At 37.0% G+C, this 17,871-nt stretch overlaps 1 protein-coding gene across 1 annotated transcript in view; it reads right to left on the bottom strand.

Moving 5' to 3' along the window:
• The window catches only part of LOC108575470 (neurexin-1a-like), a 279,829-nt gene that overhangs the window by 191,742 nt on the left and 70,216 nt on the right, over positions 1–17,871 (bottom strand). Inside the window, exon 5 of the mRNA XM_017938285.1 lies at positions 1,670–1,830. Within this exon, the coding sequence (XP_017793774.1) occupies positions 1,670–1,830 (161 nt within the window). The remainder of the gene's footprint in view (positions 1–1,669; positions 1,831–17,871) is intronic.

Here is a 17,871-nt window from a genome sequence, read left to right as displayed (position 1 = left end):
GAACATTATGAAATTTCTTTGAAATAAGAATGTTCAATTTCAGTGGAGTTATGTTTCTTCAAACTTTCAGGATGACCTAATAATTTTACTTCTTCAATCATGAAACTTGCTCCTTATTGTCAATACCACGTCATTTTAAGAATTTCAGTTTGACATGGCCGTCTAATTATTTTTATACAAATTATTTTATAAATGCCATTATTTCTGTTTTTTTTTCACATGAATGTACATCGGATATAATATGCTTAATAATATGACTTTTAAATGATTTTGGACTCTAAACTTTTAACTCAAATGTGAAACTTCATTTTTTGCCATTTCTTCCATCGTATAGTATTTATGAAATACTTCGAACGCAAGCTTTCGGACACTTACGTTAACCACTATAAATGACTGTTAATTCCTGTTGATTAAATAAACCCACGTATCATGCGAGCCTACGCAGGAGCCACGACTAACATGATCGGAATAGCAATATTGCACGAGCATTGCAAGCTAACTTCATCAAACTCACAATGAAACGTTAATACGCACGAGATGTTTACGCTTTCAACGTCACTGGTTATAATTATGCCGTGTGCAGCATAAGAGTGAACAGATTAGGCAAACAATTGTAACGGCTGAATCGAAATCGCAGGGGCCATGTGGAAAATTTTCAAATTGCTCACGAGAAAATTCTTTTCTCCTTAAACGTCTCCCTTTAAAAGCAATTTTCTCCAAAAAGTTTATACGATTCAACGAAGAAATATTTTGGCTGTACAATTTGTGCGAAAAATTCGCAATTTCGTCTTTGCTCAGAGGAAAAATCATCGAAGCATTGTAAACTGGAGAATTTTGTTAGTAAAATTTCAGCGTACGCCAGTATTCTTTTATAACGAGCAGAATATTTTTGCGTTTGAAAGAAAAAGTAATTATGAACTAAATGAATGGTTCATAATTTAAAAATTTTTTACATAGTAACCCATTTCATTTGTTTAAATTTTACAAAACAACATATCGCCTACCACGTTGCAAATGGTCGATTATAAACTTGTTTTGGTTCTTGTTCCATAAGAAAAATAAGAATACGACAGAGTAAACATTACAATTTTTCAAATAAACATTGCAAAACATGAAAAATTGAGATTAATCAGCAGAATATTAAAACAAGCTGCAAATTCAAAGTCTAAGCTACAGCTAGATTTGCCCTCGAAAAAAAAAAGAAGCGAACTAGTCACCTGAAAAATTGACTCACAAGAAGGGAACACCGAACGTATGAAAAAGTCTCACGGTTCGCTTATGAATCCAAAACCAAGCCACCTTCTAAGTATCTTCCCAAACATATTAAGCCGCTTTTTTCCTAGAGATTCATTATTAAAAGGCCTCGATCGGGAAACGATGCGTACAAGAAGCTTATTAATGGCTTCGGTGGTGAATAAAACATCGGGCAAACTTGTGCTTCTACGACGAACGTTTTAAAATATTCAACTCGACGTGGAAAATTTGCTATCTCGTATAAATGAACGCGTGAAATTACACGACGTTCACGTGTGTCTGTGCGCGCGCGTATGTAAATAGAAAAAGTCATCGAGAACAGAAATTCTGTCGCGGGTTTTTCTTATTACTTCACACAACTGTGCTCGCCGAACGAATTCGTGGAAACGAAATGAAATGGATGGAATCTCGTTACCTCTTGAACCTTCCTGTGCACGGTGATCTTGTGCCATTGATTATCGTCGAACCGGACTCGGGATGGTTTTATGTGCAGATCTAATCTTCCTTTGGTCAGCGTCATTCCCACAGCAGCCCCACCGTCTCTCAGAGACACAGTCAGATAATCATCTCCCTCCCCTGCAATAACACGGGGAAAAAAGGACGGTTACTTTGATGTAAATTAAGCCGCAAGTTTATGGTCATGCTCATGGTTTCGTGAAATGCGGTGATAAATTGAAATTAAAGACGATCCACCGAAGCCGATCTTCTTTGATATTTTCATGAAAAACAGAGGAGACCAGAGAGGGGTGGATCGAGCGTGAAAAAGTGGTCTATCCGATGTTTATGTAAATTTCTGGTAATTGTAGAGCATGGTGAATAATAATCGTAAGATTCATCCTATGTAAATAAATAAACGAATCGAAGATTTTAATGACATTTCTTTCTTACTTTACATATTTTGTCGTTTCGCAGTCAACTCACATAATTCATCCCGTCAGTACACTTGACGATCGATACCTCGAATATCGATCTCTTCTTATTCCTTTTCTATATGATATTGCGTTACCTCTGATCGCAATTAAAATTTTAATAACGTCACAATAATTCAGAATGCAAACAATAAGATTTCACGAAAATATACACTGCCGTTCATAAGTGTCAGGATACTTATTAAGTTTGTACGGAAAGTATTACATGATTTAACCCTTTGCATTCGGAGCTGATTTTGCTATAGGACAGTTTGCAAGTCGGATTTTTTAAAACTAACGTAGAAATAAACTATGCTATTTTGTTTAAATATTCAACGTATCCTCTATTTCACTGTGGCGAAGAAATTTACGGAGGCCCACAGATCTGCTCTCTGTCTTGATTAATTATTTAATGTCGCTTCTCACTCGATTGCAAAGGGTTAAATTACGTTTCTTCGCCAAAATTGTATAACAGTATCGCGATAATTTGTACTGAATGGCAACATGTTGTATAACTAGCTTTCACCGACACTCAACGGATAACACATAACTTGCTACGTAGCACGGAAAATGTTATTCAACGTAATCTTGCATAACATTTTTCTTTTCATTTTTCTAACGAGTTTTATAACTTCGTTGTACAACGCGCTGTGTTATATATACTATATAGCGTAGACGTAGTTTCACATCTGCCACGTGATAGGTGGAGTTCCCTTAACGCCGGACATTAGTTATATCTGCAATAATTGAAACGCTACCGAGCCGTTATTCCGCGTATCTCCTAGAGGAGACGAAAGGAATAAAAATAAGTTTTCTGCGCGTTTCAGTCGCGTGTGCACAGGTAGAGAGATTTATTTAAGAAAAACCTTAAGAGTCCGGCGCTAGGGGAACTCCCCCTACTCGATAAAGCATTGGGAAATTTGCTTTCGCGAAAGTAAATGAAGTAAAGGAGCATGCTAAAGTGTACAGCTTGAGGCATAGAGGCATTCAAGTCATTCGAAGGACTATTGGATTTTGTTAAACGGCACTTGGTACTTTCTTTTTTTCCTGTAGAATGATAGAGCATAACGGGACGTGTTCAATGATCTGGTACACTCACTCGGAAAACGTTGTATAATTTGTATATTTACAACGGAGAAGATAATAAATAAATTTGATGGATAACATGTAACTTGCTACGTAACATTTTTCTAACGAGTTTTATAACTTTGCTGTATAACGTGTTTTGTTATACAAATGGTGGCCCAAATGAAGTGTTACAAGCTCTTTTCTCAGAAACTGACAAAGACGTCGACTTCGTTTTATGCACAATAAAAAAATGAATGGATATTCGAATAACAAAAAATGAATATCTACCTCCTTTTATTTACAGAAAACCAAGGAGGCCTTCCTTATTCTCCCCAAAAATCGCCTTAAAAAATGGGTTGCACACTGAAAGATTGACCCACCTGTACAATTTGACCCTCGGAAGGCGAATGGTTTTACAGACGAATGCAGGGTCATTTTAACCCGTAGCAAAGTTTCTATTGTACACGGGTTTTAAGAAGGAATTGGGTATATATTTGATATTTTTCTCGTTTATTTACATTTCATACGTAAAATAGGAGTATTTCCTAATCTGAGCCGCCTTAGCGCGCTTTTCCTTGCAAGGAGTGGGGCCCTACCTGCGGGTGCGTGGAATCTTCGCTGTCCTTCGGTGACGCGTCTGAAATTCCCGCCAGGTCAACCCTCGGCCGAGAGTGCCGTTATACGCGCGTGTGGATTGACCCTTCAGGAACCCTGGTTTATGACACGTCTTCGGTTACTGAGGACGCGGAGAAGTCGAAATTTTAAAGGCATTGTTCTGTAAGAAATTACTTATTTTTTGGCGGAGCTACAAAGCGTCTTTGTTCTCAAAAATAACCTTCTGGTGCGAGCGTGCCATAAACCCGGTCAACGAAGACCCCACGCGTTCCGTACCTGCGCGACGGAACATATCTTTTTTCGTACATTGGTCGATACAACTTTCGGTTCTCCATAAAAAAAAAACATTAAGCTATTTTTATCGAGAAATCGTTAATTCGTGAGACACCTCAGTTTCATTGCGAATTGGTGTTAAACCACGATATCTACCTTCTTAATATTCACGTTCGAAAGTACATCCTCCAATCTGAACCGAGAAATTTACTCGATCTCTGAATGATTAAATACATTCTCATCTATTTCTCTGGAAATTGATCGACGAGGTTCTTTTCTTGTACAAACTTCCATTTTTCGAAAATTAGCCCAATAATGCAAGACTCGATAATACCAGGTGGTATGGATAATACCAACGATTGGAACACTTTTAAAATTCAACGTGGTTCAATAATTATTGACAGAAGTAATTTTGTCGAATAATCGTAGTTAGTTAATTAAACGAGACAGTCTCTGTAAAACGATAATGGAATACTTTAAACGCTACACGATAAAACTCCAAACATTACATTGAAATTTTCATTATGACGAAGAGATTAAATCCGATTGCAATTTCTAATTACAAGATTTCAATTAAGTGATTTATCTGTGAATATTTGCAGTTTCGTTGGATAAATGTTTAGTAGATTGTATAATGTATTTGTGTTCCAATTACCGTCGTAATATTGATTTCTACACGACAATATGACACAAGTAACGAATATTAATTGTTCGAATAAATACGTACAAATGTGCGACGACAATTGATTTATTCGTGATATAATTACACGGACGTTATTGTACAACGTTACTTTGCAATTAAATTATCGAGAAATTTGTTTTCAAGGGTGGAACGTGTTACATCGTTCAATTATACCCCGATGTGAAATTTTCTTCGGCGATCGTTCTTTAGAAAAATAATTTCCCATTCTCTAGTGCGTTCGCCGTAAATCAAAGGCACGGAGAAGTTTCTCTGTTATTTATCGTATAGCTGCGAAATGATAATAAATCTCGTTGAACGTATTTAATAGCTTTTAGTCTGACGAGTTTCGAATTTACAATATGCAGCCTCGACGTCCGAATAAATTTTCTTTGAGTTTGTTTTATTTGAAATGTGCGCGCGTAGATTAAAATAAAATTTGTTGCCGCGAATAATCTCGTGTTTCCTTTCGTCCGATTTGTTTGGAAATATTGATCCAAATTAGAAAATTCGTCCACGAACTTACGCGACCATCTGATGGTAACGTCGCATCGCTAATGAGTGTAACAAAATTCGCGTAATCTGTCTTCGAAAACGAGAGAGAGAGAGAGAGAGAAAGATTTTCTCGTCAAAGCTTTCCATGATTTCTCCGGCAATCGAACTTTTATTGGATTAGAAGTTGAAACGACACGTATAAATCGTCTGTATCCGCTTACCATTAGTTTCGCCGCTTTTCATTTTCAGTTTGGCTCACCGGAACGACTGAGGTCGTCGTTAATAATTATCGCGGCGAACGAACTGAAAAGCCCGCGGATTATGCCGGTATATCGGCGAGCTCGTTACGAGCGGAGCGGATTAAGACGCGGCAAACGACACATTATTTTTATTGTTTTACAGTGGCTGGCCGGTTTGCAGCTTCGTAAAATTATGCTCAAGCTACACGGGATTAAATCTGCGCTCGGACCTATGTATCTTACATTTACGCTGGATTAACGTGAACTATAATCTCATTCGGGACCTTCGCCCTTTTACGGATGAAGGGTTAACGAAGTTAGGGTGTAATGAGGAATCAGCGATTGGAATATACTGTTGTTCGCGTAACGAAGATATGTTTGAGTATGTTTTGTCGAGTATCGCGTACCAGGTGTATGTATAATACTATACTACACAGGGTGGCCTAAATAAAGTGTTTTATCAGACACTAATAAAGATATCGACTTGAAATTTTCAGGTGTCAACCCTAGTGCGTTCTTTCGTTCGACTATACACTTGAGGTTTTCGGGTCTTTTTTGACCCAAAAGTCTTAGGTGTAACAATTTTTGTTACCAGCACGCCATACGAACTTAGGTAATGAACTTTCGATGTAATGTTAAGGGAACATAAATTTGATAACAGCAAAAGTAATTAAAAAGATAAGAAGGCAATGGGTCAAAAAAGACCCGAAGACCGTACTACATTTAAGAGTGCTACCCCATTTTTTTTTTAATGAAATGGTATATTACTTTTTACATACATGGAAATATGTTATCAAACCTAACAACTTTTATCTAAAGCATCTTTCCTATTCTGCATAGTTCAGGAGTTACAGGGGAAATTACCTTATGCAAGGGGAGCTTCGTGTAGGTGTTGAAAGATATCGAAAGAGACTTATATTCTGCTTTAAAAATTATTTTATTAAGTAGTTTAAATTTTGTTACCTTAAATTTTTCTCTAATTAACCCTCGTACGACGAATGTAGGGTCATTTTGATTTAATAGCAATTTTCACTTGTACAAAAATATTATGCGAATATTCCGATTATTCACCATGTCAGATTATAATGTCCAAACGATAGAATTATAAATTCTTGAATAATAAATTATAAATTCTGTACTACATCAAATTCCTTCTTCTCGTCCATTGTGTATAAAAATTTATGATCGGACAAAATTTAACACATACATAGTATCGATCCGCTATTTTCAGCTCTTGAAACCACTGAAACTTTGTCTAAATTATTTTGCGGCATCATTAATAGGTTTAAAATGAAACGAGTCAGCCTGCGCATGTAATTTAAGGTTTCTCTCCCATCACAGTTCAAAAGTAACAATTCAACCTCTCTTACCTCTCAAAACATTCAAATTTAACTTCTACCCTTACTATGGTATTAAATACACAGAGAATATAATGTTGAGTATGAACACTATCCGGACCACCCTTTCCTCTAAAAATATTCAAACTGAATATTCATGCTAGATTCGCTGTTAAAAACACGTAGAATTTAGAATTATACTGATTGTGAGCTTGAACTACATTGTCTGTTAGCGCAGTGATTTATGACATGAACGTGATAAATGGTTAGTTTTGAAATTAGGATTTTTATATAATATTTATGTACTATTTTAGCTTATAAAATATGTCCTGGTGAGAGACAATGAAGATTATAACTTAGAGTTTTTAGAAAATTGGCTGAAGACGTGTTTTAACCCTTATTTTGGCAAGCAAAATGTCCACGGTTGTTGCAAGCTTTAATATTTAAAATTGCATTAATTTTTATTTTGGAAACGTAGGTATATCGACGTAAAAGTGTCGAAAAAGTGGGGATTCAGAGCGATTGTGCGATACTTTCACAGGAACATAAAAAATTGTTAAAGGAAAATATAGAAATGGGTACCCGGTTGCCTGCGCAAGGGTTAAAGTAGAATTTTCAAGTAGAAATTTCCGAAAAATTATTCAGAAATTAGTCGAAAAGGTCAGAAACTGGACCAAACATCTGCCATCTGCAACTGACAAGGGAACTTTAACCAGAAAAATCCGACTTTTTTGAAACTTTGCAGGTTTGTAGGAAACCTCGGTAGAAGCATTAATGCAATTTTTCTTTCGCTTCCTTTTGGTTCTTCAGGGTGAAAATACCCTTTAAACTTTAATGCATTGATTCCCAATTTTCCTGTATATCTTGAAAAATACAGTGAACATCAAAAAATTGTCACAACGAAAATTGAATGGCGGTTCATGTTCTATAAAACTGTATAATGAGATCGTTACAAATTTGTTGCTCGTATAAAAAACCATTCTCCACTGGCTTCGTTGTAAAAAATATCGATACTCCATGTTAGGTCCAAAAACATGCGTGAAATTTTCACTCTAACGATTTTTTTTTACGTCTACTATAAAGACTTACGCGACTCTTAGTCACAAACAGTATCGATTTAATTTATAAATCTTCAAACTGAAAGATTCACATATGTATAAGTTCAACATGAACCTTCTGAAGATACTTCATTTCTAAAATTACAATATCTCCTTCAGTTGCGATACAAAAAATATTTTGTACGCAACTAGAACGGTATCAAACGGCGAATACGCTGTAAAGAACATTTCTGTTTAAAGTGTACACTTAAATTCATTCCTGGTTAAAAATTTCGTAAACAAGAATTCACGACACATCCCTAGAATCCCCCTTTTCCAAACATTGCACAGTCACACCTGAAATCCTCTGGCTGCCACGGTATTTGCATTTAAACCGTGACCGCACGCTAATTATTCTAGAGTTAAGGCGTGTAAAAAATGCAGACTGCATCGTAGACTTAATTGCAGCAACGCATTTGCATATGCCTAACTGCGTCACGCGTGCATCGTTCTATCTTGTTGCGCCGAAGTAAAACAAGCCTTTCGTTCGCGGTTCAAAACAGACGAAATGCTCGGAAACGAACGAAATACCGAATCATCAGTGTGCTAACTGCCATTTTTAAAAATATTCCAATTTCATGGTTATCTTATTAACCCAATTTAAGGCAAATTTTTTCACACTCCGTAGAAAAACTGGGTAGTTTATGTCCAAGCTTATTTTTCTTCCTGTTTAACCCCTTAACGTTCATGCTAGTGAACTCACGTGCGCACAGCTAATCATCCAACAAGTGCACTTTTTTGGAATTATTTTCTCTCACTTTCCATATTGCGTTATCCTTTCAAAAAAGGCAAAAAAGGTAAGTGACAGGTAAGGGAATTTTGTGGTAAAATTAATATATAAATATTTGCGAATTATTTAAAACTAAATAATTTCCTTAATATCTTCAATATTACGCTCTCTTTTAAAATGAAATAATTAAAGTGAATATAAATAATGAGAAACTTATTCCTACACGCCTCGAAAATAATTAAAAGAAAGACGAAATTGATCAAGCTGAGAAAATTTTGATCGTCAAGGGGTTAAAGCTCTCAAGAAATCTGAAAAAATTCTGAAGTACTTGTCAAAGTCTCTACATTATACAGTTGTTCGTCAAGTTAAGTGTTTAAAACTTTCTGGAAAAAAAATAAAAATTCCTTTCGAAGAAATACGGGAGTGAAATTTCACTCGAGTCGTCAAAGACCCAAATTGCCAAATATCTGACGTCACTTGTATCACCTATTCAAAAATATCTAAACTATATTTCAATCCTGATTTTCCCAAAAAGCAAGCCTCAGATGAAACAATTTTGTTCTACATTTTTTTTTAATTGATCGCAAAAAGACTACAGATAGAGATGAGTATGACCAGGATAGATTATAACAACTTTCGTTAGTTAACTTACAAAGGAAGTTTAGAAAATGTGAAACTTTGCAGAAATGTAGTGAGAAATTGTGAGTTTTCATATTATCGTGAATATTTACAAAATCGCACAAAATATGGAAGAAAAGTTGAACTGAAAATTGTGTGGCTTCTTTTACTACTCCCAAAAAACTACAGATAAAGAATGTTAAAAAATTCAAGTCTCAATTTCTCCGCGCTCCTCTTCGAAGCCTCTTCTCTACCAAAAATGACGAAAGAAAAAAGATACACAGGAATTGTTCAATTTTTATCAAGATAATTTATCCAATTTCGAAGAGCGTATAGATATGCTTCTTCCTTGAAACCGGCAGCGTCGGTCGGTGCCAGATAAAGGGATGAATTTGGTCAACGCTCAGAGAGCTAAACGGTGCAGTGGTTCGCTGTTTAAAACCCTTCCCCGTGGCTGAATTGTGGCCGTGCACCCTCGAGCCATCTTCGGTGTTGCGAACGAGCTGCTGCATTATTCAACGTGTCGGGGCAACGAATGAAATTTCTCCACTCGCATCTGACGCAGCGACCGAAACTTTCCGCCTTTCGCCATCGAAATCCACCATAGTTCAATGCCATAAGCGGATACCACAGTTACCACTGTTCGCGGAAATTTGTTTGGAATTATAACTTCAACGTTCACCGATACTGTTCCGCGGTTTCGTAATGTTCCATTCTGATTTTCGATCTTGATTGTTTGTCGATTCACCCCGTTTCACCCTTCGATTTAATTGTAATTTTCATTTATAATTTGTAGAAACGTTTTTCAACCATGTATTTTTTCATATTTGCTGAATTTTTGAATATTGTATTGTAGTATCGTAACTTTGAGAAAGAGTAGTTTTAAGCAAATGTGGCGAGCATGAGAGAGAAAGCGGGCGACGAGCAACGATAGCCAGGCCCAACGGGAAAAACCCCGGCGACAAGAGGCCCACGAAGGACCTGGCTATAAAGTACGGCGTACGAGGGACGAAGGGGACAGTGTGTTTGGAAAAGTCGAGAGGCGTGAATAGAAGAAGCGTCTGTCAAAGGCAAATGTATTATAGTTATTCATGTATTTTATTAATAAACATCTATTTATATTTCTGATCCCACATACAGCTTTTCATTAACTTTCACATACAATCCTTACATTATCGGTTCACTATTTCTCGAAGTGCTTGAGGTTTCAGACGACAATAGCAGAAAATTCGAATCTAAAAATCACACGTATATGTACACCAAAACACGCTTCAATATCTAGTTCATAATGTAACGATCTCACGTTCAGTGGTGTATAAAGTTTGTGTATTCTTAAATTTCCTATAAAATCAACTCTACAGAATTTATTCCACATTAATTATTCACTTTCACAACAAGGAATCACCTACTGCTCCTACTGTACGATACTTTCAACCGCTACACTGTACCCATAGTCACCCAGTTTTCGCAATAACACAGATGACAGATCCGGCAAGGGCAGATTAATCTAAAAAGATATTAAGCAGAGGTAGAATTGACCGACAAGTATCGCTAGGAACGGAACGTGCTATCAGGTGCGAGCCGCATCGTACGTGAAAGCACGGTGAAAGAGAGAAGGAGGAGGAGGCTGCGGTATCGTGAGCTCGAAAACCTTTAACGCAGGTCTACGTGAGAGCACGTTCCGCAATGCTGTAACATGCACGCATACAAACGTATACGTGTATTCATCCACACAGTTCACGTTCTACTTTGCCGCGTCGCATCTCCGCCAGGCTCCGCAGTACCAGCCCCTACTCGCTCATTTGTTCTCCAGATAAGCTATACCGATGGTCAGCCGCTTAAATTATGCACATTTTTACCGGCACACGGGACCCCACGCTGTCGGCCCACATTCCCGTCGCCGATTTTTGTTCCTCGAGATCGCGAGGAATGCTGCGGACATAAGTTTTCGGACAGCGGTGGAACGATTCTTGTTCGAATCACACATGGGGATTCTGGGGTACGCGGTTATCGCGATTTGTCTGATAATTCGGTGAATTTATTGTTCAGGGAAATAGTGTATAATGTGCAAATTGTCTGTTGACGATAGTCGAACTGTAGCAAACGCGATAGGTTAATCAATACTTTAACTCTTATCGCTCTTACTTAACCCTTATGTCAATACCCGGGTACCCTTTTGTACGTTTTCTCACTTAAAATATTTCACCTTCCCGGTAAAAGATTTTAATATCCGGCCAGATCGTTGTTATTTCGCACATTTCCTATCCGTGTTTCCTTCAAGCTTAGAATTTTGTTATCAGAAAACTATTAAAATGGGACGATAAAGTAGACGACAATTGTGGCTACTGACATAAGGATTAAGTATTCTCGGTATTTGCTTGCTCGCGAGATTTTGAACGTCATACTTTAACCCTTTCATTGCTATTGACGCGTATAGGCATTTTGAAAATTTGCTCGCACTATGTTGCTGGAACCTTTTGCTGCACTTTCACCTTAATTTAATATGTAATTTCATCCTTAAGTGTATCCATCTTAATTTAATTAGCCGAATTTCAAAACGACAAAATAGCAAATTTCGCAGCCGTAGTTAAAAATTTACCGTCTGTCACACACGTTACGTGTTAAAATCTACCGCAGCGAAAGGGTTAAATGCGACAATAATATGCAAATAGTAATCTGGAATCTTTGGGTCTTTTTCGACCCATCGCGTTCTCATTTAATAACATTAATTTAAATGTAACGAAATTAATGAAAATTAAATGAAATTTTTAAGTTTGTATTTAAATAAAATATCAAGTCTAAATTACACGAAATTTAACAACTTAAAAATTAAATTGTTACTAATATATTCGTTTATATTCCCTTAACAAGCGTACTGGTAATAAAAATTGTTACACATAATCACACCTTAAGTGTATGGCCAAAGGGAAGAACGCACTAGGGTTAAGAATGCAAATCTGCTACTTCTCACACCGTACGCAATCGTTAAGAATCACATTAAGTTTCACGATCTCGAGAAACATCGAAAGCTCAATGAGTATTTTGAGAGTACACCGCCGCCTTTTCAATAGCACTTCTACCCTAACTATCCTTCCCTTATCTGTGGAACTGAAAATTGCCACGTACATGGATCGAAGTAGCAGCAGATCTTCGAAGATTACTGTTAACGGGCACTTTCTTGCACTATCTACTTGGTCGCTGACAGATAAACGGTAATATGAGGTACATGAAAGGAACAGTGCAAGACACTTTTAAAAATTTATCATTTACAACGTTGAACAATTCATATCCACCGTTTACGAAACGTTCGTGAGAAGTCGCTCCTCGATAAAGAAATTTAAATTAAAAGAAAAAATTATAAGTTTGTATAATACATTAAAAGCGAATATAGCTCGAAAGAACGTAATCAGATCTAAGTAAGAATCCAACTCTATCAAAATTGGATTAGGAATTGAACTTACTCTATTTTACCTGGTCTAATAGATAATAGTCCAATCAGGAGTGTACAATCGTAGATTTGATAATATTCCTAGGTTTGAATTCTGAGCTTTGTGTTTCAATTTACGGCTTAGACTACCGGTTGAATGTTCGGAATTACCTTCCAATCTACATCAATATTGAATCTACTATCAATTATTCGTAAATTTGAAATTGATGTTGCGAGGATCAATAGCAGTTTACCTCCTTTCGATTGATCTGAATGACAAAAAGTTCGTTAAAAAATTCTTGAAATAGTTAACTTTTTTCTAAAAATTTTTATGCAACTCTGGACCAAACTATTGGTCGGTATTATTGTATTTCACATCGTCTCAATCTTGTCTTCGAAGCAGCGAGCACAACGTATTACACCTGAGAGTAATTGTGCTTCGAAAATAGCGCACATTCGCTGCAAGTTTTTCTCCAGTCGCAAAATATACAAATACTCCTACTTAAACCTTTAACGTTTCGTAACTGCGAATGCTCCATTACCTTGTATAAATTTCCCAGGTAACGAAGAGCACTTTCTTGCTTCTTTCACAACGAGTACGTGGCACACACATGCCCGCTGAAAGTTACACATGCCCGTTCCTCCCATTTTCACCCCATTTTTCCAGCTTGTCCTACTTGCGTTTCTCATCCGGCTGCCACGTTTCCGGCAGTTTCGCCATTTTAAGCTCGTGACCCCATCGTCACTATACTACCACGCATTGTTTCGCGTTCGTTAAATAAGCCCGCGTCGAAATTGTTTCGCGAACGGCAACGAATTTTTGAACGACGCTTTGAGGTACCCCGCTGTTCGACAACTTCGAGTTCACCGCAGATGTACGATCGCAGCCAGTGCCGTGAAAATTTAACGAGAAAATAGAATTTCACGGGCTAATGGAGATTTTGTGTCGAAGAAATAGTGAAAGTATGATTACGAGTACGGTAATTTGAGAACTGTGAGCTGTAGGTAATTTTTGAGTTTGTAAAAGTCGGAAGAGAAATGGGTAAGAAGGGACTGTAGTGTAGGAGTGATAGAATTTGTGTGTTTAGTGTGGAACGAAAGTGACTGACGATATTCTTCAAGTATATACAAATATACAAATGTTTTCTTCAGAATTACAAAATTACAAGAGTAATGTGGGAGAGTCGGAAATAAAGGCAAGATGATCCTTTGGTAAGTAGATATTCATGCAATATGTTGTTTGCGAGATGCTCGGTGCAGCGGTTTAGATCCTAATGCCCTTGCCAACACTTTTTCGTAGCCTTTTTGTTGCCTGGGATAGTCCTCTGCTCCGGGGACTGTTTTCGAGGGACCAGGACTGATGTTAACACATTAGCGTCGGATGACGCACATATGCGTCATTTAGGTTTCTGACTTCAGTCCAAATGACGCGAAAATACATCTCAGAAATGCCTTAACATATGTTTCGCGAATTGAAACAATATTTCTTTGAAAAATATTAATTAGTTAAACGGTTACAGCAGTTTTTTCCAACGTAACGCCATTGAAAGAAAAGACGCAAAATCGCATTGTACTCGTGTCAAACGCGGCTCTATATGCTCCGACGTCAATGTGTTAAAGTGTAGACACCAGATGTCATTGCCTAAAGTAACGCCGTTCAGTGATTGCCCGTGCGGGCAGCGTATTGGGCTTCCGCGGGCAAAAACAAATCGGCGGGCAACAAGCCACGCTTTCTCGGGCAACGGTGAGTGTACGTGTGTATGTATGTAGTAACATCGTAAGAAGAATTATGTTTCGAAGATATACTCCGCTTTAATGTATGAGATATTATTAGCCCGCGATTTTGCCCTCAGTTCTGCCCGCGGGCGCCCGCCTGAAAGCCTGCTGAATGGCACTGGCCTAAAGTGTGGCGTAGCTTATTGTTAGATGCGCCACATTGCGTCTTAAAATAGATAGACTTTCGTGGAATTATACTAAATTCAGCTGTACAGTATTACTTGCTATTAAATATATTTTATTTCAAATTACACCTGTCTAGTTTAGATCACGGAAACCACCAAATCCTACAGTAGTATATAAATATTTAAATACATTTGAGGAATTTATAGCCGATAAATTCAGATCCTTCTAATAATACGCTAAATTCAGTTGTAATTCGTCGGCAGAAATTAAATCTGCCGGAGCTTATTTCGATTAATTTTAGCTTTAACTACGTTATTGTGGTTGAAAATTTATAAATCCTCCATTTCATGGCGTAATACGTTCAATATTTTACCATGTATCCTTCACCGTGCAACGTTTAACAATGTTTCCATAAAAAGCTTTTGTATCCTTTCAAAAAATACAAGAGAAACGAAAAATCCCTGCAAGTCGATGCAGACAGAAAGACACTCATTACCCTATTTTCCAAACCTAACATATTTAATCTCACACTTAGATTTATTAAGCACGGAACAATTACGAAATAACAGTCTCGCCCTCGAAATAAACGAGCCTTCACAATACCGCAGTATATCTCGTTCAATCCTCGAAAGTAACTATGTATCGGGTAGAGTTCGATAATCGAGTTGATATCGACACAACAACTGCTGTAAAAGTGCCAGCGCACCAGATCGAACCTAATTGCAATTATCGTCAGCTTCGTTTCCCCCAATTCTTCGGAACTCGCGAGGATCGCGATTATCCTTTTCTATTTACCGGTTGTACGCCGGTAACAAGCATCGGAGGATCACGTGTGAGATATTACATCCGCCAGTTCAAATCCAGTCTTCAGGAATGAAATCCAAGCGTCAGGGAAGCCAATACATTATCAGAAAGGAGGATCCCCCTGAGAGTGACGTCAATAAGAAGCCGCCAATTGCGGCTCTCTGATTATCGGTACTGAAAGGCGAGATATTAGCTACGGGATATATGTGACATTGGCAGGATCTATCTGCAGCGAATTATCCGCCAAACCAGTGTGTGATCAATGTGTACGTGTTCTTTACGGTGACAGGACAAAGGGAAGGCTTAATCGATTAGTACGTACAATGCCGCTGGAAATGTTGCTAATTTCTACAACGATTGTTGTGTCGCACGCAATTCACGTGAGCTCGCCTCGGTCTGGCGGATTATGGCCATAAAAATCATTAGCCACCTTTGGCCGCCAGATCGAGGTGACGAACCTCACTTCGGCTGATCAGACCCCTCTTGGTCTACCCTGCGCCGCGCGAACGTCCGTTGTTCGCGCCCGCGGTAGGTTCTTCTGGTAATAAAACGGTACCGCTTTCAAGGCTGACAATTTTACATAAACAAATTCGGTCCCCCGAAAGCGGCTCACCCGGAAAAACCCACAGGCATCCCCTTCTTTGAAGAAACGAAGACGCGACAACGATGTTGCAACATACAGGGTGTCCAGTTTTAATCTACCAATGATTATGTGGAAAATGAAAGTGAAAAATATTAGAATGAAAATCCGAGGAAATTCTACGGGAAAAGATAAGAAAAAGGTTATGGAATGAGAAGGCGCTTATGCTTCTTTTTTCTGTAAAATTTAAAGGTTCGTTTTAATTAAAATTTGACACGAACTTATGGGATGACCGAATAGTATCATAAAATGAATGTAAATTATTTTTCCTTGTATTAATAGTGAATTTTATGTTTGTAAATAAAATAAATATATCTACTACTTTCTCTGTTAAAATTATACAACGTTAAATAAATTTTAACGAGATTTACTGAGACTTTATACTGCCTGACTTTATTGAAAAATGTGAATGAATTGTTGAGTAAATTGAAATGTGAGTGAATTTTTAACAATAAGCTTTCCTGCGATAGGTGAAATTTTCTGTGTCAGGGATCAGAGATTTAAGTCTAAAGAGCTACAATTTTATACTTCAAAAATAAATGTTAATGCGACAAGGTGCTTGGAATAATTACAGAAATATATTTTTTGGAACAATTCAAGAAAATAAGGTACTGTATTTTTAGTGTAATAATATTTACACGTAAATATAAATATTTATTTTATACGCAGCATTTCAAACATTTAAATCATTGCATTACATTGTACGATTATTTCAAATACTGTGATAAAGTAGGGAATAACATTAAGATAAGTTGAAATGTTTCGTATGATAATTGCATAATATTATAATCACAAATATGATTATTACCTTTCCGCAATTTTCTCTGGACGAATAAATCCGCATGATACAATTATGCGGAAATAAATTGAATTGAACATGTTACAGGACATTATATGCCTACAGCAATGTGATATACAGGGTGAGACACGTGAAATATGTCACCTAATTATCTTCTCTACATAGCTGTGACTGTTCGAGAAAATTTTTATACGTAATTTAAATGGTTTCGAAGGGTGAATAAGATGGAAGAAAAATTTGTTTACAAATACAAATTTATTCTGTTTTATTTTCAATATATTTAGTATATATATTTTTCATATTATTGTATTAGACATTTAATTCTAAAATTTTTAAACAAGAATGAAAGGAGGTTCCACATTTGATCAAAAATTTAGAGTCCAAGGTAATTTTGAGGTTATGTTAATACACGTAATGCATATCAATGCCTGGGAACAGAAAAAGATAGCATTTATAAAAAAATTTTTCTTCCATCTCATTCACCCTTTCAAACAGTTTGAAGTACAGTATATTCTCCACAAATGTCAGACCGCCAGGAAGCTAAACCTGACACTCGTAGAGTCAGGGACTACGTTTTCAAGCCTCGCGCCCGCCTTTGTAGTTTGCCGAACGTAGACAAGGACAGCGAATAAAAGATAAGCCTGAAACGTGTGTCGAGGCAACCAAGCGATTTAAATATCAACTTTTTTAATTTTACGTTTTATTATCCTGGAATTTTTCTTAGCATTTTGATGAGATTTTTCTGATGAAAATGACATAAAACACGACATAATTTGAACAACATTTACTTATTAACACGTTCACTGTCACGCCAGATATTTCACTGTATTGAGATAAAACAGACGCCCTGTATTACATTACATAGAGTCGGCCTACCGTCTGACTGACACTTGTAGAATCGGCCCTACATTTTTATTATATGGAGATAGGCCGACATTAAATTAATTACTCAATAAGTATTAATAAGTAAATGTTATTCAAATTAT

The sequence above is a fragment of the Habropoda laboriosa genome, unplaced genomic scaffold, assembly GCF_001263275.1.
Source record: "Habropoda laboriosa isolate 0110345459 unplaced genomic scaffold, ASM126327v1 scaffold276, whole genome shotgun sequence".
Classification (NCBI taxonomy): domain Eukaryota; kingdom Metazoa; phylum Arthropoda; class Insecta; order Hymenoptera; family Apidae; genus Habropoda; species Habropoda laboriosa.
The sequence above is the reverse complement of the archived record's forward strand: the minus strand, read 5'-3'. Positions and strand labels throughout refer to the sequence as shown.